General features: G+C 38.1%; 2 protein-coding genes across 2 annotated transcripts in view; both read right to left on the minus strand.

The window, feature by feature from the left end:
- LOC117315980 (E3 ubiquitin/ISG15 ligase TRIM25-like) overlaps positions 1-17,274 on the minus strand; it is a 187,139-nt gene that overhangs the window by 94,650 nt on the left and 75,215 nt on the right. The gene's annotated exons all lie outside the window — the stretch shown is intronic.
- Positions 1,837-9,919, minus strand: LOC117315833 (mucin-22-like). Its single transcript, XM_033870235.1, has 6 exons — positions 9,781-9,919; positions 8,880-9,120; positions 5,097-5,152; positions 4,641-4,803; positions 4,035-4,126; positions 1,837-3,243 (listed from the first exon to the last, which is right to left on the minus strand). Exons 1-6 carry the CDS (start codon positions 9,917-9,919, stop codon positions 2,195-2,197), a joined length of 1,740 nt encoding a protein of 579 aa, XP_033726126.1. The 3' UTR covers positions 1,837-2,194.

Genomic DNA, 17,274 nt, shown 5'->3' on the forward strand with positions numbered 1-17,274 from the left:
ATAATATGAAATAACTACTAGGTTAGTCAAATTTATTTTATTTTTTTCATTAAATTTTAACAAATTGTTATGGACACTTTTGAAATGTATAATTAACATAAAGTGCTTAACTTTTTACATCATTTTAAATCGTATACCCTTTTTTATATATTATTTAAGTGGAAATCTAGCCATTTAGTCCCTTTAAATCAGACGGCATTTGTTCTTATTGTACCAATGACGGTCATTTTGATTTTTCAATAAATAAACACTTAATTGACTTGCAATATTGAACGGGAAAATAAATACGCATGGTTTTTCAAAATAATAGTATACTGGGTGTGTATGTTTCGCGCCAGCGAGGCTACAGTAACTTGAATGTATTGTTAATTCCCTGGTGTTATATTGGCGACAGATGGAAAAAGTTCTGTATGGTGATAATATCTTCAGTCATTATAAATTCCTTCTAGTCAGTAGTAACACCATATAAGGAAATAGGTCAATTACGTCGTCGACGTGTATATTTATATCTTATTCTATCCCTCGCTGTCAATAATCGACATCTTTAACAGAAATCTTGATTTCGAGAATAAGTTTTATTATATCGATAAACTTTACATGTCCCTTATGATAATAATCAATATGAAATGTAAAATTGTTGTTCCAAAAGTAGCCGATGTCATTTAGTTCACTAACATAATATTATTTATCTATATCAGTCATTTGTTTCTATTGTACCAATGGCGACTATTTAAATGTTTCATTAAATAAGCACTGACTTGACTTGAAATATCAATTCATTACGCATGTGTTATCATGGCTATTCAAAAGAAGAGTATACTAGGTGTATATGTTTCGCGCGAGCGAGGCTACAGTAACTTTAATATATTCCGAATTCCTTTGTGTTATGATAGTGACAGGAGGAAAAGGTTTTGTATGGTGATAATATCTTCAGTCATTATAAATTCCTTTTAGAAATATTATCAACGAAAGTTTGAACTCGTGAACTCTCTGCATATCTAATATACTAATCCAACCGTAAACACCACAGTACATGTAAGTGATAAAAAATAAATAGGTTAATCTATTGTTCCTTGTTCTGATCTTTTTGGTGTTCCTTAGAGCCAAATTTCGCTCCTTCGCTCCTTCGACCCAAACGCAAAGGAGTAAAGGAGCGAAAACACGATGACGAAGGAGCCAAAACACGAAGTTCCATCGCTTCTTCCCCATCGCGTTTTCGATCCTTCACTCCTCTGCGTATTTCAGTCTGAATTAATCATGATACGTATATGTCTCACTTTTTATAATATGCTATCAGATCAACTCATCTATACAAAATATGTAAGATCAATATGTGTGTCTGCATCAACTTTCGATTGGATACCCGCTGCCATGTTTAACGAGGTCATTCTAGACATCTAACTTGACGTAAGAATATAACTGCTGTCCTCTAGACATGAATCTATGTCACGTTACACCTTCTAATCGGGTTTTGTTAAAATATTACAGCGTCAATAGGTAAATATTTACTTGAATGTATTTTCAGTGTTATGGAGCCAGAGCACGCACAGAAAGGGAGTTTTTCTCTTTGACGTTAAACGTAATAGATAATGAGCGGGAGAGGGGGAAGGTTATGTCGTAAGGGGGTCTTGATCTCGGAAGGGAAATGGTTGTGCTGTAAGGAACAACGAACCAGGTACGGGTTATCAGGAACAACATACGAACTTGTTCGTGATAACCCATACAGGACTACACAGTTCATCTAAGTTATAATTAAATCATTGTAAAAAGTTTGTCATGCATCCTGAATTATCTGTACACAGAGGGGAACAAATGAAAAACAAAACACAATTTGTATAACGTCTTATCTCTTTATTGTCTTAATCATAATCAATCCTTGCAAAGTTATTTGATAACTCTGTAAATCAGTCGATGACGTCACAAAATATGTTAGTATTGACATCTTATAGTAAATGGGAATTCTATTTATTTATTCCTTTTTTCCCGCATCTTTACATCCTAAAGTAGTTAATAGTTGCTGTTGCTTCTTTTTTGCATTTTGTATTTTGTTTTGACTCGACTTGAAATCCTTACTTAAGATGTAACAAATTACCGCGGTTCAATATATTCAAATACAATGGAGTATACAAATACCATAAAGAAAAAATAACAGAACATGAACGAAAAATCAAGATTTGCATGCATATCTTTAAAACTATATGACTGATGTATCCTTTTGTGGTTTGAACTGTTTGTACACTAGCCTAACAAGACTGACACCGTCAGGTATAACGATCACTCCGACAACCGCAGCCAGGATGATACAGGCCACACCTCCCATAGCCACACTACTGGGCCGGGAGTCATACACGCTGACGAGCTTCCGTTTCTGGGAGGACAACATGGTTTTGTTTACTTCCAACTGAATCCTTAACACACGCATCATCTCATCAAGTTTATATCTAGCAAGTTTTGTCTGTTTTTTTAGGAGACAACATTTGATGCATGTGTCATTTTCTACGTCAGAAGTGACCAGAGACGTAATAGATGTTGAAACTGATGTCGTCTGATCAGATGTCGTCAGATCATATGTCGTCGGATCAGATGTGGTCGGATCAGATGTGGTCGGATCAGATGTCGTCGAATCAGATGTCGTCGGATCAGATGTCGTCGGTTCAAATGTCGTCGGTTCGAATGTCGTCGGTTCAAATGTCGTCGGTTCAAATGTCGTCAGATCGTATGTCGTCAGAACAGATGTTGTCGGATCAAAGGTCGTCAAATCAGATGTCGTGGGACCAGATGTCGTCAGATCGGATGTCGCCTGATTAGATGTCGTCGGATCAAATGTCGTCAGATCAGATGTCGTCGGATCAAATGTCGTCAGATCAGATGTCTTCAGATCAGATGTTGTCGTATCATATGTCGTCGGATTAGATGTCATCGTATCATATGTCGTCAGATCAGATGTCATATCAGATGTCGTCGGTTCAAATGTCGTCAGATCAGATGTCGTCAGATCAGATGTCGTCGGATCAGATGTCGTCGGTTCAAATGTAGTCTTACTTTCTCCTTCTGTCGTTGGAGTCGTAGAGAAAACAGTCGAAGATACACCATCACTTTTTGGTGAGGATGCTGTAGAACTTTCTGTGGACACAGCAATTTCTGCTCTGTTGAAATGTTTAGATGAATGCGTGAATACGTCATCAGCTGCTTCCAATCGGGATGTCGTAGCCTGAATTGAAGTTTTCGTGGTGCGAGAAAATGCTGAAACAAAATTAGTCATCAAGGACAGTTTAACACTTGTTAAAAATGTTTACTGAAGCAGAGGACGTTAATCATTTTGATCAGGCATTTAAGGTGTCACCGCAAATACTATCTGACATCAGCAATTTACCACCAGAATCGCGTCGTTTTAAACAAAGATATGCCCAATATCAAATTTTGTAATTAAAATAGTTTACTTTCTCGTAAAACCATAAATATTCACCAGTTTCACAACGTATATGATTTACCGACAATATAATAATTACCAAACTTACAAAGAGTTTGGTCAGGAGTTAATAGTTCAATGATAACATACTAGTTACCAATCACACAAAGAGCTTAGCAATGAGTTAATAGTTCAATGATAACATACCAGTTACCAATCCCACAAAGAGCTTAGCAATGAGTTAATAGTTCAATGATAACATACTAGTTACCAATCCCACAAAGAGCTTTGCAATGAGTTAATAGTTCAATGATTATGAACGGATTACAAATCATCACAAAGAGCTTGGCAACGGTTTTATAGTTCAATTAAAACATACTTATTACCAATCATTACAAAGAGCTTGGTAATGTGTTTGTAGTTCAGTTATAACATACTTATTAACAATCATCGCAAAGAGATTTGTAATATGTTGATACTTCACCGTATAAATAATACTTACTAGTCTCACACAGAGCTTGGAGGAGTTATTGACAAATTGCTGTAAACATCTCATTGTACCATATCACAACACACGATTGTTCAGGACAACCATCAGGCTCTGGAAAACGAGCACTCCACCTACCCCATCCACTATAGACCCATGACCTTGAACTTCCTCCTTCGCACGCGAAAGTGTCATTGAATCTCATGCCTATCCAGTACAACCCTTTGTTCCTAGAAAGCAACAAACAAAATGTTAAATCAAACTGTCAACCCTCGGCAACCGAATAGCAAACATTTATATAGAGACCATCAGATACTAAATAGAACCATACAGTCGCATGTTAAGACCAAACAAATAGTAAACTTAATTGAATTTCTCAACTATATATATTCTTTAGAGAGTATGACTTATACAATCGTTTTAAAACTTTGAAGTACTGACTCTATTCAATGTGCAGAAATTCTTGTGTTGCAAACAACCATGGCGTTATGAAGCTGCCAGGCGGCTGACATCAAGTGGCATTGGAATTGCGTATATTTCGACAAGAAAGTTTTGAACAATGTTCACATGTAGTCAGAACACCTTATGCATATATTCAGAACAGTTGTTGCCGCTTCGGTTATTAACATAAAAACGAAAATGATTATTTAAAAACTAATCTAGATATTTGTGACAAGGTAAGTCTATGTAATTACACTAGGATATCATTCAGTACTGATTTAATATTTAATGGTATATACTTACAGACGATGTTCCTGGTATTGGTCCTGAGCCGTAAAGTAATCCCACTTTTCCTGACTATCAAGAACAAGAAGGCCGCCATTCATGTCATTACAATATTCTTTGGCAGCTGTCCAGTTCAGTTTTCCTGGACTTATCACCAAATTTGTGAAGAGAGACAATCCCTCTGTGTTTAAATAGAGAACAAATTGACAAAATATACACACTCAAAAGTTTTTATTTCATCCCATATCCAATTTTACTTCATCTTAATACCCCTTTTATTAGTCGGTTTAATTCCTTTAAAGGTTAAAATTGTATTCTGTTTTACTCCTATAGGTATTGTATCTACTACAATCAACTTTCTTTTACAAACCAATCGCTGAAACATTCCATTAAGTTAACGTGGTAGTATTTGTAAGGTTGGGGTATTTAGCTTATATAAATAGACATACGTTCAGGTTAAGTTATATGTCTTACCTCGCATGAGAAACGTCCATAACGTCACCAACACGACCACATCCATCAGGTGTCCCCTAAAAGTATATAGTTATGTTACTCTATGTACCCAACGCCACGTCTTCCATTGGAAGTCCTGCCCAGGTGTCTATTATAACGGTACGGAGGATGTGTTCTATGTCATCAACGCCACGTCTTGCATTGGAAGTCGTCTCGTCCAGGTGTATATGATTACGATATGGAGGTTGTGTCCTATATCATCAACGCAACGTCTTCCATTGGAAGTCCCGCCCAGGTGTCTATTATAACGGTACGGAGGCTGTGTTCTATGTCATCAACGCCACGTCTTGCATTGGAAGTCGTCTCGTCCAGGTCTATATGATTACGATATGGAGGTTGTGTCCTATATCATCAACGCCACGTCTTCCATTGGAAGTCCCGCCCAGGTGTCTATTATAACGGTACGGAGGCTGTGTTCTATGTCATCAACGCCACGTCTTGCATTGGAAGTCTCGTCCAGGTGTATATGATTACGATACGGAGGTTGTGTCCTATATCATCAACGCAACGTCTTCCATTGGAAGTCCCGCCCAGGTGTCTATTATAACGGTACGGAGGTTGTGTTCTATGTCATCAACGCAACGTCTTCCATTGGAAGTCTCTGTATTTAGTGTGTTGTGTATTGAGTGTGTTGTGTATTTAGTGTGTTGTGTATTGAGTGTGTTGTGTATTTAGTGTGTTGTGTATTGAGTGTGTTGTGTATTGATTGTGTTGTGTATTGAGAGTGTTGTGTATTGAGTGTGTTGTGTATCGTATGTTTTGTATATTGAAGGTGTTGTACATATGTAATTGTGTGTATTCTGTGTATTTAGTGTGTATTGTGTGTTGTGTGGTGTTGTGTATTGAGTGTGTTGTATATCGTGTGTGTTGTGTATTGATTGTGTTGTGTATTTAGTGTGTTGTGTATTGAGTGTGTTGTGTAGTGTGTGTGTTGTATATTGATTGTGTTGTGTATTGATTGTGTTGTGTATTGAGAGTGTTGTGTATTGAGTGTGTTGTGTATTGAGTGTGTTGTGTATTTAGTGTGTTTTGTATTGAGTGTGTTGTGTGTTTAGTGTGTTGTGTATTGAGTGTGTTGTGTATTTAGTGTGTTGTGTATTGAGTGTGTTGTGTATTGATTGTGTTGTGTATTGAGAGTGTTGTGTATTGAGTATGTTGTGTATTGAGTGTGTTGTGTATTGAGTGTGTTGTGTATTGGGTGTGTTTTGTATTGAGTGTGTTGTGTATCGTATGTTTTGTATATTGAAGGTGTTGTACATATGTAATTGTGTGTATTCTGTGTATTTAGTGTGTATTGTGTGTTGTGTATTGAGAGTGTTGTGTATTGAGTGTGTTGTGTATCGTATGTTTTGTATATTGAAGGTGTTGTACATATGTAATTGTGTGTATTCTGTGTATTTAGTGTGTATGGTGTGTTGTGTGGTGTTGTGTATTGAGTGTGTTGTATATCGTGTGTGTTGTGTATTGATTGTGTTGTGTATTTAGTGTTTTGTGTATTGAGTGTGTTGTTTATTGAGTGTGTTGTGTAGTGTGTGTGTTGTATATTGATTGTGTTGTGTATTGATTGTGTTGTGTATTGAGAGTGTTGTGTATTGAGAGTGTTGTGTATTGAGTGTGTTGTGTATCGTATGTTTTGTATATTGAATGTGTTGTACATATGTAATTGTGTGTATTCTGTGTATTGAGTGTGTATTGTGTGTTGTGTGGTGTTGTGTATTGAGTGTGTTGTATATCGTGTGTGTTGCGTATTAAGTGTGTTGTGTATTGAGTGTGTTGTATATTGAGTGTGTTGTGTATTGTGTGTGTTGTGTATCGTATGTTTTGTATATTGAATGTGTTGTACATATGTAATTGTGTGTATTCTGTGTATTGACTGTGTATTGTGTTGTGTGGTGTTGTATATTGAGTGTGTTGTGTATCGTGTGTGTTGTGTATTGAGTGTGTTGTGTATTTAGTGTGTTGTGTATTGAGTGTGTTGTGTATTGAGTGTGTTGTGTATTGTGTGTGTTGTGTATTGTGTGTGTTGTGTATTGACTGTGTTGTGTATTGATTGTGTTGTGTATTGATTGTGTTGTGTATTGAGAGTGTTGTGTATTGAGTGTGTTGTGTATCGTATGTTTTGTATATTGAATGTGTTGTACATATGTAATTGTGTGTATTCTGTGTATTTAGTGTGTATGGTGTGTTGTGTGGTGTTGTGTATTGAGTGTGTTGTGTATTGTGTGTGTTGTGTATTGATTGTGTTGTGTATTGATTGTGTTGTGTATTGATTGTGTTGTGTATCGTGTGTGTTGTGTATTGAGTGTGTTGTACATATGTAATTGTGTGTATTCTGTGTGTTGTGTGTGTTTTATGTATTGTTTGTGTTGTGTATTGTGTGTGTGTTTTGTATCGTATTATTCGTAGTTTGTGTGTTGTGTATTGATTATATGAAAAGTAATCGTTTACGTCAGGAAGTCAATATGTATAGTGTGGAGAATTACTTTGGGACGGGAGATAACTCGCGATATTCTGCCAGTAAAATTGTATTGATTGGTTTTGTATGGTCACGTGACTTTGTATCGAGACGCCATAACAAACTGTTAAGTCTAAAATATGTGTTTCTACTCTGTTCTCCGGATATACGATAGGTTAAAGCTAACACTGAGATCCGAGACGTAGCAGAAATCAACATAAACATGCTAATGATATTATACAACGTTTAACTATTGCTGACAAATCGTGATTTTTTTTTTATAAATTATGTTTTGAGTAGAGCTGTTACGTACAGGTATGACCGTTCGACTAGGTATAAAGGTATTGACAAATTATCGATAGATGAGACGTTATTGTACTAGCTGCCATATTGTTGTTATGTAGGTGAGCAATATATAAAGCAACCGAAGCATGAATGACAGTTATTTGTACATGTGTCTGCAATATGTCCTGATGGAATTGTTGAAAGTTACACCATACTCGCGGGTATGTCCTTTGAAACGATCTGGCAGTGATTTATGCAAGATGGTGTTTATGGTACCAGGTACAGTTCCTGGTTCAAAAGTTTTGCTACTGGAGCTGGGCTTGAGGCTGCAGCTGGACAAAATTGTCTGATTTTTGTAAAATGTATTAGTGTCTCTGTGTATGTTGGTGTGTCCGTAACACAAATTAAGTTATTTGTCACTTGTGATTCCTCACTGGTAGCGGTCTAGCCTCTTTGTGAAAAGGCTCCGTAACTAATTATTGCACATCCTGAATTGGTACCGATTGTTCAGAAGATGACCATTACCATCCTGAGTGCACCCCCCCCCCCCCCCCCCCCCCCCGACATTCTGTGAAGTACAAGTCGGTAATGCAGTTTGCTTCCTTTCTGCAGCTGTAAATGTCATTTCAAATTGCCAGATGTCGTTTGGCGGTAACCCTCGTCTTAATGGGCCTCATGATGTTTCGATGCTGTCTTCAAACTGTAATGATATCAAATTGTGCCAAATACTGATACAAAAAATGTAAGGTTAAAATCAACTGTAACCATTCAAGGCTATAACTGTAACCATTCAAGGCTAGTGCAATAATAAATGTTACCATTTATGGCCAGTGCAAAAAAAACAAAAAAAAAAAAAACAAAACATTCAAGGTCAGTGCAATAATAATTGTAACACCAAATCACTTGTAACTCTAACCATTAAATATACTAGTCAACAAAAATAATGATAATTCTTACCAAGTCTACGATACTGTGTAATTAGAAATAAGTAAACATTGACTTACCAAACTCGTTTTGCATGCTTGTACACCGTAAAAGACACTGCCTTGGACAGACTGGTAATGTGACTTTTGATGGAGGAAATAAACACCGACCGTGTCGCAGAGTTCTGTCGTTGGTCGAGAGTAGAAAATACATCACGTTCTGGTGAGGACACAGTGAAAACTGCAGTTTCTGATTCGGTGAAATGTGTAGAATGCGTGATGTCGCCATCAACTGCGTCCAATCCGGATGTCGTAGTCGGATCTGAAGTTGTCACAGAGAGAGAAAAGGTTGAAACGCAAATTAGTCACATAGCCACAGACTCACCAGACATCGTCTCCTGTCCTACAACAGACTCACCAGACATCGTCTCCTGTCCCACTACAGACTCACCAGACATCGTCTCCTGTCCCACTACAGACTCACCAGACATCGTCTCCTGTCCCACTACAGACTCACCAGATATCGTTTTCCTGTCCCTCCACAGACTCACCAGACATCGTCACCTGTCCCACCACAGACTCACCAGACATCGTCTCCTGTCCTACAACAGACTCACTAGACATCGTCTCCTGTCCCTACAACAGACTCACCAGACATCGTCTCCTGTCCCACCACAGACTCACCAGACATCGTCTCCTGTCCCACCACAGACTCACCAGACATCGTCTCCTGTCCCACCACAGACTCACCAGACATCGTCTCCTGTCCTACAACAGACTCACTAGACATCGTCTCCTGTCCCACCACAGACTCACCAGACATCGTCTCCTGTCCCACCACAGACTCACCTAGACATCGTCTCCTGTCCCACCACAGACTCACCAGACATCGTCTCCTGTCCCACCACAGACTCACCAGACATCGTCTCCTGTCCCACCACAGACTCACCAGACATCGTCTCCTGTCCCACAACAGACTCACCAGACATCGTCTCCTGTCCCTCCACATGCTCACCAGACATCGTCTCCTGTCCCACTACAGATTCACCAGATATCGTCTCCTGTCCTACCACAGACTCACTAGACATCGTCTCCTGTCCCACCACAGACTCACTAGACATCGTATCCTGTCCTACCACAGACTCACCAGACATCGTCTCCTGTCCTACAACAGACTCACCAGACATCATCTCTTGTCTTACAACAGACTCACCAGACATCGTCTCCTGTCCCACGACAGACTCACCAGATATCGTATCCCGTCCCACGACAGACTCACCAGACATCGTCTCCTGTCCCACTACAGACTCACCAGACATCGTCTCCTGTCCCACTACAGACTCACCAGACATCGTCTCCTGTCCCACTACAGACTCACCAGACATCGTCTCCTGTCCTACAGCAGACTCACCAGATATCGTCTCCTGTCCTACAACAGACTCACCAGACACCGTCTCCTGTCCTACAACAGACTCACCAGACATCGTCTCCTGTCCTACAGCAGACTCACTAGACATCGTCTCCTGTCCTACAACAGACTCACCAGACATCGTCTCCTGTCCCACCACAGACTCACCAGACATCGTCTCCTGTCCAACGACAGACTCACCAGACATCGTCTCCTGTCCCACTACAGACTCACCAGACATCGTCTCCTGTCCCACTACAGACTCACCAGACATCGTCTCCTGTCCTACAGCAGACTCACCAGATATCGTCTCCTGTCCTACAACAGACTCACCAGACACCGTCTCCTGTCCTACAACAGACTCACCAGACATCGTCTCCTGTCCCACCACAGACTCACCAGATATCGTCTCCTGTCCTACCACAGACTCACTAGACATCGTCTCCTGTCCCACCACAGACTCACCAGACATCGTCTCCTGTCCCACCACAGACTCACCAGATATCGTCTCCTGTCCTACCACAGACTCACTAGACATCGTCTCCTGTCCCACCACAGACTCACCAGACATCGTCTCCTGTCCTACAACAGACTCACCAGACATCGTCTCATGTCCCTCCACAGATTCATGTAAATGATCCATATACCGTCATTCTACCATCACCAGTACAATACACGTAGAACGAAATCCCCATATTCACTCTTCTTGGGCATTTCTCCTTCAAATAGTTAGATATCTATTTAACCAATACAGTAACCTAAGTAACACTTACGAAATACCAAACATAAGATGGAACCTGACTATCTAGAACGATCAGATGACCATTCCTTTCCTCACAGTATTGTTCCAGCAGTTGTCCAATTCATGTTTTCTTGGTCAGCAGCTCCGTGAGGAGAGGCATTCCCTTTGTAATTTACACAGATTATCAAACTTATCAATTCAACAAAATATAAATCTCAAAATGGACTATTTCTTTTTCGGCCATTTAGATGTGATATCAACAATAGCTCAGTTGCCGTAATGTCCTCACTAGTATTATAAACACTGTAATTCTCAGAGCATACGTTTATTTTAGCAAATAAATTAACGGCTATGACGGTTATAAATATGAATGCAAAAATATGATATGTTTTCCGATACCAACAACCTCTTCCAGTTGACAGTAGTTATTTGGATGATGAACTGTTATTTTAAACTTTCCCTTATTCCAATACAAGTGTATTCAATCCATACCATAAACAAGACAATACTGGAAATGTTAACAGCATCATAGCTACAACAACAATATGACGTAATAAAACATTCGCTTAATGAAATATAAAGTCCTTCAAATCACATTTATTTTTGAAATTATTTTATATGAATGCATTGCCAAATCAAATCAGACGTAATGTGTACGCATATGATATCAATTAGAAATTTTATTTTCATAGTTAAATCAATTAGTTTTGGTAATTTCAGCTTGTTTAGAAGAGAGTGTAATTTACTAAATCTTAACATATATTGATTAACTTTATCAATCGCCTTACCTCTCAATAGAAATGTCCATAACGTCACCAACACTACGACATCCATTATAGTAACGTCCGTTGTCTATGGTAACGGTGTGGAATCTGTGGTATATGTCACAAACACGAAGAAAACCTTAGGTACATGTGATAACGTCCAGGTGTCTATGGTTACGGTACAGGGCTGTGTATGCATACATTATTTACACTGTTTTAAATAATTGGAGTTGTGTATAGATTTTATTCACATACTGTTAAGTACATTTACCATATATAACTCAGAGATTTAATCTTCCATCCAGAATAGTTAACGAGTAAGCACAGTATGGTGTACATTGTCGTAAGTTAGATCGCGTTCCTTATCATTCCACGCTTTCGTTCGCTGTTAGTTTACGATATAACACGTCGGTTTCTCGTAATATTGCATTAGTTTCGTGTAATAACGCGTCAAATTCGCGATACAACGCGTTAAAATAACAATTTCTTCTACGGAAATAGTCCAAACCGCCTTTAGTATTATTTCATCTACTGTGTGAAACAGAAATCCGTACCTACTGTCCTATGCCTATATTCGTAAGAAAATAATGAATTCCAGCTTCATCACAAACATGAAGGAAACCCTAGGTAACGTCCAGGGTATCGTTTCACAAAGCTTCGTAACTTACATATCCACCCTGTCGTAACTTCCAAAAAAAAAAAAATTAAAATTGTGCGGAAGCAAACCCTTTTGATCAGAAAATGACGTCGTACTCAATTACATATTAGCATAAGAGAACTACTTCTCCTTGTGAGCGATTGTTTCGAGGTGGAAACTGGATTTTGAATGTCGAGGAGGGATGCCGGCAAAATACACATTATCATGAAATTAATTATAAGTATATTCGCAGACTGTGCCAACAGTTAGTGTATTTTAAGAACACTATGTATATGTATGGGCATTGAGCAAAATCTGTGAAAATTGCTTTGTTGCTGTTTGTTTTTCCGCATGATAAACAATATGAAATTGGATTTTTATAGAAAATTTAATCTTCTATCAACAATACGGTTGTTTTGAGAGAACAAAATAAAGTTCATCGTCTGTGTACACGACTCGGGAATAGGACCGGCGTAAAATGTTCACCTCAAAAGTATCGTCTTTTTTACCTTCAAGTTAGAGAGTGGTATATTTTTACCGGAAGAACGTACGATTTTGACGTAAGATACGAAAAGTGACGAACACCTTTGATAAAGGCACTTACGAATTTCTTAAGTTTTGCGTAACTTTTTCGTAAATATTAACGAACGTTCGTAAGTAACGAAGCTTTGTGAAACGATCCCCAAGTGTCTATGGTTACTGTGCAGAGCTCCGTTCAGTATACATTATTTACACAGTTTAATAGTGGGTGTTGTTTATAGATTAATTTACCATATATAACATAGAAACAGAGATCTAATCTCCAAGCCAGAAATAGTTAATTAGTTAACACGACATGATGCACTTTGCTTTTAGTTCGACCGAGTTCCTTATCGTTCCAAACTTTCAGTCCCTATTGTTTTTTTAAGTGTTATTCAGCCAAGAAGTTTTTACCCAATCTATATGGATGTATCATTCCATTTTTTTTGACAATAGCATATGTCATGGTCAGCAGATAATTTAATCTCAATCAATGTTTATCCTTGACGTTTGAAATAGGGAACTCAGTTACTGTTGATACAAATGGTAAAAGGCAACATCACTGGACCATTTCGCCCTATTGGTACACATGTGATGTTTAAGGTACAAATGGTAAAAGGCAACATTACTGGACCATTTCGCGCTATTGGTACACATGTGCTGTTTAAGGTACAAATGGTAAAGGGCAACATTACTGGAACATTTCGCCCTATTGGTACACATGTGATGTGTAAGGTACAAATGGTAAAAGGCAACATCACTGGACCATTTCGCCCTATTGGTACACATGTGATGTTTAAGGTACAAATGGTAAAAGGCAACATTACTGGAACATTTCGCCCTATTGGTACACATGTGATGTTTAAGGTACAAATGGTAAAAGGCAAAATGACTGGACCATTTCGCCCTATTGGTACACATGTGAGGTTTAAGGTACAAATGGTAAAAGGCAACATCACTGGAACATTTCGCCCTATTGGTACACATGTGATGTTTAAGGTACAAATGGTAAAAGGCAACATTACTGGACCATTTCGCCCTATTGGTACACGTGTGATGTTTAAGGTACAAATTAATGACTCTGGTGAGATCGTAAGTGCAGCCAAGCGAGAATTGGTTTAGGGACCACCAGATGATTATTTCATGGAATATTTTAATAATCCAGCCCCTCCTCCTCCTTCTCCTCTTCCTCCTTTTCCTCATCCTTCTCCTCTTTATTCGATTGTCCGACAATACCTAGCAACGTGACATTTCCGACATCCAATAGCAAGCCGAGATTTGCAGTAATATATCAGAAAAGTATAGCGACGTTTGTGTCTGAACAGGAAAACAGCAACACAATAAAACAAATCCTTTCTATCGTCAACCTGTTACGTGCGTTCTTAACAATGAATACAGAAAATCAATCAAACAATTTGTCTGTTGTCGGCGGGATGATGATACGCCGTTCCTTGTTATGAATGTAGTACGGGTTTCGTCCCTTGTTACGTTAAACCTATTGACTACCACAATAATTATAAAGGACACAGTTGTTGAAAAGCTTTTCGGTGTAGAGTATAAAAGGAGACTTTTTTTTTGGCTTGACCATGTTTTAGTTTATCCGATTAGTTGGAAAATATTCGAACATATTTGAGATTCCAGCCCTGAGATGATAGTCTTTTCAATAATCGTTACATTCACTACTGGGATGTTGACCTGGATTTTGATCTTTGTACCATTTAGATAACATTTTTGTGACTTAGCAATTTAAGTACGTATCTGATAGTTTCTAAGGTTTAGTGGGACTATCTTCTCTTGTCTGATAACCGACATACCTCTTGTGGATAAATTCAGACATATATATTTTGTATATGTATGTGATAACCCCTTATGAAAGTACGATATATATAAAAAGGGAAGTATTAATCGGTGTATACACTACTGGGATGTTGACCTGAATTTTGATCTTTGTACCATTTAGATATCATTTTTGTGACTCATCAATTTAGGTACGTATCTGACAATGTTAAGTGGGACTATCTACTCTTGTCTGATAACCGACATACCTGTTGTGGATAAATTCAGACATATAACCTTGGTATATATATGTGATAACCATTTATCCTTTTATGTAAGTATGATATATATAAAAAGGGAATGGTACACTCAAGACATATTTTCGTGGCAGTCACGTTATTTACTTATTTACTTATCCTCTCGTGGCTAGGATGTATCAAAAGAATATGAAATTCAACATCAAAGATATGACCTGATCAAAGTTTGTTGTTGAGTAGGATCAATCGCTGTAACATTATCATGATGTTAATAAATACTCATATTTTTCATGCTTTAAGAATGGTAAAATTGTCAAAGTGTAATGAATAATATATGTGTATAAATACAGAATGCATGCTAAGACTACATAAGTTATATGATTATAAATATTACTGATTCTTAGGCTGTAATAGCCACCTCGATGTAACCCAGATATAAATAATCACTGAATATCACTTCTCTGCAGGTAAGACTAAAGAACTCTACTTCCTAAGTATGGCATGATTTAACTATGGTATTGACCTTATTTTTCCTTACGACTTTCATTCATTCTGATGTCGTTATTGGAACTATGCAAATTTTGACATGTTACTTGAGCATACGTCCCTGTGGATAGTTACGGTTCTGTCTAAATTTCAGATCGTCACGTGTTTCTTAAACATTTTTCATCCTAATGAACTGTCTTACACTTGGTCCTTTAGTTGAGTGAGCTATCTCTTCACCATCACTATTTTATATGGTCGAGGTATTATACTGAATGTATATGGAACCAGGATGTGTGTATTAATCTTTTTTTCTAAAACTATCTTTCCTATTAAAAGCAGCCTCACCACACCGAATTATTTCATTTTACAATAGAAATATCATTTTGTTTACTGGTTTATTGTTAGCATGTGTTCGTACCATACCGACCTATTGTTTTGTGGGTATTGCTAACTGTTATCAATATATTGTGTTGTAGCCCAGCCTTAATTGCATGTTCGATGTCGCGCATTGCCTCAAGGTTCTTAGTACTTGAAGAAATACAGGCTATACGAGGGATGATTGATATATTGTGAGCCTCGTATTAAAGGAGGTTGTCAAGGATGTTATTTTAAGTCCTTCTATTCGCTGACAATATAAGGCTATGTACCAATGGACTGGTCTCGTTTGGTTAGTTTATATCGAAGAGGTATCAATCTAAAGTAAACAAGACTTGCGGCTTCTTCAAAATGGGGAAAACAATCGGTGAAAGAGCAGTGATTCTATATTTGCATGGGAAGGTTTAACACCTCAGAATATTTATAATGATATGGTAGCAACACCAAGGAATGATGCCCCTTTATATGCTACAGTGAAACGGAGGGTGCAGAATTTAAACGCGGCAGACCTAGCCTTGCTGATGTCCTGGAAGGTTTCTCAATGTTGCAACCTGAGAAATGGCCAATAAAGTTCATAATCTTGTTATGACTGACAGACGTGTAACAGAAAGATATGTAGCCAATAGAAAAGAGTACACTCAATTTGGACCTAGATCTTGAAATGAAAAGAAACTTTCGACCCAATGGTTACCAATCATTCCGACAGTTGATCAGAAGCACATCAGGCGATAATTATCACGTGCTCATCATTTTTTGAGGAAGGCCCGGCCACTTGTCTCTATGGATGAAACATGGGACCATCATTTTACCCCAGTGGCACAACAGCAATCGAAACAATAGAAACACCACGTCGCTACTAAATCGTTGTCAGTTGGGTGAAATTACATGAAAACATACCCATATGGGATTTGGAAATTTAAAAACCGAAAGGCTTTAAAATATTATTAAAAAAATATCGGTAGAATGAACTAAAACAATAAGTATGCTGTGCTAACAATAACGATGTTTTAGTTTTATCTGCTCTGTTTTATTTCAATGTTATTACATGGAAGACGAGTTGATTATGAAAATATCTACATCATTAAGCATATGACCTTCGCTGATGTGAAATCTTTGTCGTTCCAACTGTTTGTCACGTGGAATTATATGATATGAAGCATTGACCTAAAACAAAACAAAAATATCAAAACTTATGTTTTACGTTACTGGATCGCATTATTAATTTATTTTAAGTTTTAAAAATTAAGGTAAAATACCTATTTGTTGTACCATCAAATGTACTATGGTCAGATACAAAACATAGGTAGTGAATCAAATTGGTTTGTATCTCCTGGCCTTGTCCCGCTTCCCGTTTATTATTTAACACCATGTCTCCCGTACCCTGTACCGATAACACTGTACCCGCCACCATGTATCCCGTACCCTCTACCGATAACACTGTACCCGACACCATGTCTCCCGTACCCTGTACCGATAACACTGTACCCGCCACCATGTCTCCCGTACCCTGTA

Source organism: Pecten maximus, chromosome 17 (assembly GCF_902652985.1).
Source record: "Pecten maximus chromosome 17, xPecMax1.1, whole genome shotgun sequence".
NCBI classification, from domain to species: Eukaryota; Metazoa; Mollusca; class Bivalvia; order Pectinida; family Pectinidae; genus Pecten; species Pecten maximus.